This window comes from Belonocnema kinseyi, chromosome 3 (genome assembly GCF_010883055.1).
Source record: "Belonocnema kinseyi isolate 2016_QV_RU_SX_M_011 chromosome 3, B_treatae_v1, whole genome shotgun sequence".
Taxonomy (NCBI): domain Eukaryota; kingdom Metazoa; phylum Arthropoda; class Insecta; order Hymenoptera; family Cynipidae; genus Belonocnema; species Belonocnema kinseyi.
Genome location: NC_046659.1, coordinates 88,537,127 through 88,546,135, shown reverse-complemented (window position 1 = coordinate 88,546,135; position 9,009 = coordinate 88,537,127). Strand labels below are relative to the sequence as shown.

Genomic DNA, 9,009 nt, shown 5'->3' with positions numbered 1-9,009 from the left:
TATAAAATCAACTTATTCACGGATTGCTATTTGTATGATACTTGTTTGAAGATGATACCGAAAATGTTGTTTGTTTTTACGTATTTCGAACGGGTTAGGAGATCCTTCTAGAAAGTTAAAATTTTTAAGAGATATACTCGTTTAGACCCACAGATTCTGAATTTTAAAAATAAAAATAACTAATTTAATAATTACAAATTCTTCATTGATCAATTTTAATCTCATTTATGAGCCCAAAAAGGTTCAATAATCTCAGTATTAACCAAGACAAGCCTCGATTCAGGACAAGTAAACGCCGTTTTACTTGTCGTGGTCATAAAAGTCAGACGAAGGCCTATATCTCGACTCAGTTTTGAGACGCAGCCAGACATCGATGTCTTGGATACGAGCTCAAGAAATAACCAAGTCGAACTCAAGTCGCAGCATTTTTACTCGGGGGGGCTTTGAAATTAGGCCGGACAAAGAAGTAACAACACGTATGTTGCTTTTATTTACATGAAACCACACATATGAAATAGCTTTTGATGAAAAATTAATATAATTCTTGCTATCGATTTTTATAAAAAAAGAAGAGGAAGTCGTTGGGAAATGTGGAGAGATTTGTTTTGGAGAAGATGTGCAGCAAAGAGATTCGAAACTCACGACCGCCTTAAAATCAATGGGATCATTAGGGATTGCAGCTTAGTAAGATTCTTCCTATTTTTAATGCTTGAAACTAAAATAATATAAAATATAATAAAATACTTGGCAATCAACAAATATACTATTGGATCAATAATCATGGTTTAAACGCAGATATTGTATTGATATAAGTTTATGTATAATAAAGAAACTAGAACATCACTATTAAAACAAAATAATAAATTCTTGTTTTATTGAAAATTCATTTGAATCAATAAAAGATATGTTTTGGAAAAGAGCTATTGATTCACAATTTTTTTTCTTAATGCAGTAATAAGAACTGTGATGTGATTAAGAAACACAAGTTTCGTAAAATAGGTTAATCAAAGCACATAATCGAAAGCATAATCTTTTATGCATACATTGTTAAACGTTTTAATAGTATTTTTATCAGTCTCGTTTGAATTCATCGTTCTCAATCGTTCTTGTTTTTAGATGTCCTGCGCTTTTGTATAAAATATGAATCAACAATGAATAGCAATTTTGAAAACAGAATTGCATAAGAATTTTCTTTATTGACTGAATATATTCGGCAACAATATTTCATTCTCGAACTGTACTTCCATTTCGAAAGAGAATATATTTGTAGAGAGAAAAAATGTCTAGTTCTTAATATTTGTTAAGTGAAATGAAAAGATGGAGTTTTAGGTTAGAATTTCATTTTAATATACTTAATTGAAAATATTTTTCACAATATTTACCTTCATATTTGAATTAATTTTTTTGTTTGACTAATGGCATCATATCTTGTGGGAGCACTGATTAATGAGCGATTGCTTTTAGTGTGGCGATTTCACTACTCTGATAGTAAGTCTGAACCACCTGTAGACATTTAGACAACTCTAAAATTATGGTCTACTTGACTATGAAAAAAAAATTTGGATGGTACTTGGTACTATTTTATACTATTATACTATTTTCTCCGTGCACAGAAAGTAAATGATAAACGATCCCCTATGGCTTTTCGGAGAAAGATTTTTATCAACGTTGAAATTTTCTTGATAAAGCTTTATAAGATAATAGCAATTTTTTTAAATAAACTTTTATACTTTAGTACATGCTTAAAAATAAAAGTCTTTTATTTTTTTCTAGTTTAGGTATACATGTCTATGTGATTTTGAGGAGAAAAAATAACAATTTTTTTATTCAACCCTCAAATGGGACATTAATTTCAATATCCGTAAGCGGCATATGTGTGCAAATAGGTATTTTGGCTATTTTGATATTAAATATTAAACATATTTGTACGCTGTATCTCTCAGTTAATTTCATAATTCTAATTCTTTAACGCTGTTTTTCAGATTAACTTCATTCTGGAACCGTCATAAATAGGCTTCTTACTTTAGCCTGTTCGCCAATCTCACATTAAAAGTCTGGCTGAAAAAAGTTAGGCAAATATTAATATGTTTATTTATACATGAAATGTACATGAAATACCCGAGCGAATGACATTTAATTGTCCAGTTTTACGACCAATGCATTCACATGTTATTTCATAATTCTAATGCTTTCACGCTTTTTCAAGTAAACTTACTTTCAGAACGCACTCGATAAATTTATTAGTACATTGCATTTGAAGAGATTAAATACTTACCAACTTTCATTTTTTAATCATTTGACTATCCACAAAACGTCGCAGACTGTATGACATACCCTAGCAAATCGCATCCGATTATCCAGTTATGCCACCGAATTGTATAGTCGCCTCGTCATCAATATCATTTTCTATTCCAGTATATATTAATAAGAAGATAACCTGGATTGGAAAAAAAAAATATTAGAAATTATATGATATATTTTCATTGAAATTCCTAATCAAAAATAACTATCTAATGTTACTGTTTTGTATTTTAGACCTCATAAAATATGAAGATGTCGTTTTTGTTTTGGCCCTTGGTCTTGCAAGCGAATGGTTTTAAAATAAAGTAGTCCTTATTTTTCAAAACGTCCACGCATCTCATCCTGAATCATGGCCTCATCAAGAATTGTAACCAGGGTAGGAGGGCATAGCAATAACATTGTTATTGTTGACCCTTATATATGTTTTTAAAGAAAGGAATTGTTAACATTGAAAAATTAACACAATGGACTTTTATAATATTCAAAAGCCGTTTAAAAAAAAAATTATTCAGGAAATGAAGATTTTTTACTGCCTCTATCTTTATTATAATCTTCATCTCTTAAAAAGACGTTTTTAAAAACGGCTTTTTACTATTAAAAACATCATTTATAGTAAGTTTTCGATGTAACAAATTTTTTTTGAGAAACTCATGTTAGGATGAGCAATACTAATTATATTGCCATGTACTCCTACACTTATTACAGTCTTTATGAGGCCATGATTAATAGTGAGATACACTGACGTGTTTGAAAAATAAATTCGACTTTATTTTACAACCATTCGCTTGCAACACCAAAGACCCAAACTAAACAACGTATATATAGCTACCTAATATCTATAATATCATTATAGAATTTGAGGTATTCTAATGTTCATTAATAATTTTCTTTATCTGCTTTACCTTAAAAAAATGAAGAGTTACGAAAAACGCTTCCTCTACGATACTTTCAACAGGATCTGTTCCAACGCACTTTTAATTTCGTATAACTGGTGCTTCAAGTCGAAAAGTTCATCAATTTTGATTTTCAACTGCGAACTAAGTTTCTCAACTGCAGTTTCCAAAGTAGCATCTATATCCTCTTCTTTCTTTTTTGGGATATAAGAAACAGGATCGTTACAATCTGGATATTCATCGTCCAGAATTGGACTGTTTTTCTGAGCAATTTCATAGGCTTCTTTAAGAATTTCTTTAGGAAGCCTCTTTTCTAGTGGATTTAATGGTTTCACTAGAAGAATATGTTTTCGAATTTGAGAATCTGTTTTATTGGACATTAATCTTTTAAGAAATGAGGAAAGTCTTATTTTTCGCTCTGCCATTTCCGTGGAGACAATCAATTTCGTTGTTCGGATTAGTTTGGTAAGACCTGCCTGATCCCGTAGACCTTTTATGTCGTGCACAGCTATACCAACCAGCAAGTTCATTAAAATGAAGACAATAAAAATGACAAAAAGGATAAAAAGAATTTGCGAACAGATAGATAATTGACGATTAACAAGCATGTAACCACTCTCACTCCATTCCAGATGTCTTGTAAGTGCCTCAAAGTCAAGTTCTCCAGTCATCATCGTTAAAATTTTAATCAAACCGGTTAATAGATTTGCAAAAGATGGTTCTCCATCAAAAATCACACAAAAGCTCAAAGCAAATCCAATCAGTAGTCCTGAATAAGCAAACAAAAGTTTTGCAAATTCAAATTGAATGTGAGTAAACATCGCAACATAAGTCCCAAATCCTGGCAGTTGCCCAATCATGAACATCAAGTTGGTCCAAGCAAAAAGAACAGAAAAAGCACCAGTATGTTTCTGCCAATGATAAGTTTTTCCTGTATAAATAAAAGACGTAGCGAATACACTCATTATAACTATAGTGTCCAGAATATTATCTATATTCCAGAGATACTCCTTATAGTTCTCACAAGTCATAAAACTCAGAATTTTTCTTGGTATCATTAAACAAACAAAAGCCAACCAAATGTACCAATCTAATTGAACAAGTCGTTTGTCAAAGTAATAACAAATAATATTATCATAATTAATGCTGGTATTATTTTCCTGATGAAAATTGTAACACTCATAAGTTAAAGCGGTTAGCACATAGGTACTCATGAAGATCAGCATGAGTGCGTAAAAGAAAATATTTAGAAGGTAAAACTTTTTTATCCTTTCCCACTTTAGATAAATAAATGCCTTCACTAGAGGATGAGGTAAAAGATCTGTCAAATTCTCGTTCACGAAGGAGTTGATAAAAATAGTTTCGTGTCTGCCGTCACTTGGAAGAAGAGAAGTGAAATCTAATCTTATTTCAAATTCCCTGTTTTGACAACCTGGGCGTTTCATTAGTATAGAAGAATCCATTTTCTTTTTAAACGCTTCAAGGGATTCTGGTATTTTTCGCACAATAATATTCAGGGCTGACACTCCTTTGCTTGTCGTTGCAGTTAGATCCGCGCCATGTATAATCAACATTTCAACACACTCTGCCTGTTCTCCTAAAGCTGCAAGATGAAGAGGTGAAAATCCTTTTCCGTCTATTTGATTGACCAGCGCCCCATGTTTCAGTAAGAGTTCTATTAATTTGATATTTAAATCAGTAGCCATTGTGGCATAATGCAAAGGAGCCCTATTGATTTCATCCAGAGCATTTACATTAACTTCTGGTTTTTGTAATAAGAGTTCACAACATTTCAAAGATTGGACACCACATGCCACATGAAGGGGAGTTTCTCCACGAAGGTTTTTGTATATGGGGTTAGCCCCTCGCCTGATGAATAATTCTGAAACTTCTTCTGACTTCATTTTAATCGCGTAGTGTAAAAGTGGGATCATGTGTGGGTTATTTGATACGTTATTCAAGTCACCACCAAAATCCAAAAGAATTTTGGCATTTTCGAGACGGTGGCCAACTGTAGCTAAGTGCAAAGCACAGTGACCATAAAGAGGACTAACATAATTCAAATTCGCGCCCTTCTCAACTAGGAATTCCAGACAAGAACTTTCTTTAGCAAAAGCCGCACACATGCCTGCTGATGCACTTTGAAATAGGACATTATTGATGTCTGCTCCAGAGGCTTCAAGTCCGGCTAAAATGTGTGATATTCCGCGAATACAAGCCCAGGTGAACGCAATACTTCTAAATCTATCGTCAGAATCTGGAAAGAGGATTCCATCTCTTTCTGGTACGTTACCATTCTCCATTTCTGTCAGTACTTTCATTTCTGCAATGCTCACTGTATTCCATACTTCTTCAAGTATGTTAATTCCATCAATTTCCACACCTCTTAAGGATTCAAGATTTTCGAAGAAAAAGGACTCGTCTATTGGTGGTGGTGCTCCAACATTTATTTCTTCTTGCTCAGAACGAGTGGTTTCTGCAATACTGATTGTCGCCGAACGAATTTTTTGTTTCAATTTTTTAGGTTTGAAGACTTTCCTTAATCTGGCAAAAACTGTATTGCCTTCTTTTATATTTAGTTGTTTTTTGTCATTAGAAGATGAAGAGAGCATGAAAACAGTTGACGGCTTTTGAAAAATGGTATGAATCTTCTGAGGACGATCCTTTTAAAGAAAAATAGAAAGATTAATTTGCAATGATCAAAAGTACAATCTTGGCCATGGAGAAAATTAATACTCTACTTTAGGATATACAAATCTATAGGCAAGTATCAAGAATTGAGTTTAAAATTCTAAATATAAAATTGTTAATTAAACAGAAAACTTCTCGTTAGTTATCAGCAAATTGTTCAGTGTTCTAGAATTAGTTTTCACTCTGAAGCAAATTGTATGAATGACCAAATTCTGATTATGTCTTCTAATTCATAGTATTGTTGAACTATGATAAAATTTAATTTATATTGGTTTTTAATAACATTACTACAAGTTTTACAAACATTTGGACATAAAGGTATAAGTTTGAATCAATATATTTTTCTTTTTTGTAAAATTAGTTTTTGAGGATTTCAGAGATTAAAAAATTAATTAAAACAAGTTATATATAGCGTATCAGAAAATGTTTTCCTGCAAATTAACTTTTGAATTTCAGCTTAAAAATCTTTTAAAGGTTTTGTCTTATAAAAATATTCCTTCTAAATTATCATAAATATGAGAAAATATTTTTAAACGTATGTTGCTTTCTGGCAGAAAAAGCATTGTAATAGTTACATTTTTGAAAATTTTTTAATGAACTTAATTTAAAGCTTAACGTTTGATAAATGTTTATTACAATATTCTAAACATTTTATTACAAATTTACATTGTGTGCGTACGAGCGCGGATGTGCGTATTTGTCAAGTGCGTGCGTGCGTGTGCGTGTGTGTGCACGCGTGCGTGTCATAATTTTTGTGAACGCGATAACTTGAGAATGGTTGCACATAAACTGATGTCCGGACAGATTATCTTAACCAATAATATTTCAAGACAGAAACAGCCTTTAAAATATTTTTTAAATTTGATTGATTTGATTAATTTTTACTGATAAAAATGGATTATATATTATAAAGCACCACCCTCATAGAAACCATTACGTGCGAACATAAATGTGCACAGTTAGGTTTGTTTAATGTGTGCACGTGGACAGTTGAAAAAGTAACATCTGATCAGTTAGAATTTTTGTAGGAATTTTCAGTAAATCGTAACCAAAGCTTTATGCAGTCTATGCTTATATTTCACTAAACAGAAACAAAAATTTTAGGAACAATTGCATAAAATTTTAGTCAAATGTTACAGAGATTTCTATTATTATTTAGAAATTTTAAGGTACAGTAACTTCAAATTTTAAGAATTTATAAAAAGTTTTCGTTTCATTAATTTTAAAATATAATAGGTAGACAATATTTGTCCAGAAAATATAAAAAATATGGAGGCAATACAAGTGATGTCAATATGAGTAAAGTGATTTACTTCAGCGTGCCTGCATGGTGGTGGTGGGGGAGGGTGTTAAGAGTGGGACCCTAGCACAGTAACCCAATAATGCAGTAAAAAACGTTGAACCTTTTTCTTTTCGAATAATATCTTATCCACGAAACATCCTACTGCATAAAAGTTTTCTGAAAATGAATTAAAGCGAATTAAACTATGTTTAAATTTTCCTCAAATCTGCCTCCTGCTCAGGCACATTCTCATCGCGCGTCTGGCTTTGCTCGCTCGATAATGTATCAACCCCATATTTGTGGACAGGCCTTTTAAAATTAAATGTCAACGCATCGACAACTGTAACGTGATGATTGTGAATTCTCTTTTGTTAAAGCTCCTTAGAAAAAATTTCTCCGTCAAATTGGCCGAAATTTTCAGAAAATAATATTGTGGGCATGCCAAACAAAATTTTCCCGTGGAATTACAAGATCCTATAATTAGTTTCCGAGGTATGGGATCTAGAAGTACTAGTTGTTCAAGTATCCAGGGTCTATGCGTAGAATAAACTAGAGATAAAACTAACGTACATTAGAGATTTTATCAGGTTTAATTGATAGAAAAATGATATTTAATCAGTGTGAAGTCTTTGTCTCTGAAACAAGGTATGGAAAACTCTAAAAGTCTTAGAAAATTCTGTAAAACTCGTTTAAATACTGCATTTCGTGGACTATTTTAATCTCTAATGTGACATATCTCGAAATAGAGGTTAGATACATTGAAATGTTTAAGGCCAATATTGTAGGTGGCAAAGAGGATTACGCAAAGGTACTAATGAGTTTGACCTTCAATGCGATGTTCATGCTCATTTAGAGGTCAAAGTGATTTTTCTATATGGAAACCGTTATTTGACCCCAGATTTGAAAAAACGGGAAATGATCATTTCGTAAAAAATTATAACAAGGTCAAATATGAAAAAATGGCTGAATTCTGTTTTTGTTTTGAATGCTTCCTACACGGAGAAAAATAGATGTTAGCACAGACTATCTATATATTAATAGGTAAAATCTTAGCGATTTAACTATGGGACAGAAATCTAGATACCGAAGTAGAGCATCCGTATATATTAAAAAGAAGATTTTAACTGACAATATCCAAAATATTAAAGGGCAGAATCAAAGATATTCAAGAAATATTTTTTAATTGTGCAAAAATTACCTGTAAAGCATGCCATTTTCTATGAAAAACGAAAGTTAATATCGTAGTCCTCTGTTTTGAAAATTCCAATCCTCAAGCATTCGCCTTTTTGCATAATTATGCGATTTTTGTGTTAAACAGATAACACTCTGTTCAAGGCTAATATGAAAGATACAAGTAGCTGAGTGCTCATTTTGTTGAGAAAATTGTAACATATCCAAAAACATTTAATCCATTTTCCAGCAAAACTTATAGTGCAATAGATGTCCGAAAAACCACAATACACACAATGAAGGCTCAAGATACAGACAAAATCTTTTGTCGCCACGCCACACGTCAGTGACCTTGCTCTGATAAAATGTAGCTTTTTTAATATCTTAGATATTAACTGTTAATATCACATATTTTATACTTTCAATATAAAAAGATATTTCCCTTTAATATTGTGTATGTTGAATAGAAGATATTAGATAGTATGCCGTAATATCTATATATTATGGTTAAATATCAAAGTTTTTAATATCTGCTTTTCAATATCTATTTTTCTCTGTGTAGTTTTAGCACTAAGCATGAAGAACGACGTAAACGTAACATGATTATTTTCCCTTTGATGTGAAATAATTTATTTATGGCCATATATCTGATGAGATTTTGAATATTTTTTA

General features: G+C 31.7%; 1 protein-coding gene across 1 annotated transcript in view; it reads right to left on the bottom strand.

Annotated features, from left to right (window-relative positions):
* Positions 1–1,806: 1,806 nt before the first annotated feature.
* Positions 1,807–9,009, bottom strand: part of LOC117169349 (transient receptor potential channel pyrexia-like) — a 9,569-nt gene continuing 2,366 nt past the window's right edge. Inside the window, exons 2-4 of the mRNA XM_033355689.1 lie at positions 3,204–5,857; positions 2,276–2,437; positions 1,807–2,058 (exon numbers count right to left, since the gene is read on the bottom strand). Of these exons, the coding sequence (XP_033211580.1) occupies positions 3,239–5,857 (2,619 nt within the window). The 3' untranslated portion in view covers positions 1,807–2,058; positions 2,276–2,437; positions 3,204–3,238. The remainder of the gene's footprint in view (positions 2,059–2,275; positions 2,438–3,203; positions 5,858–9,009) is intronic.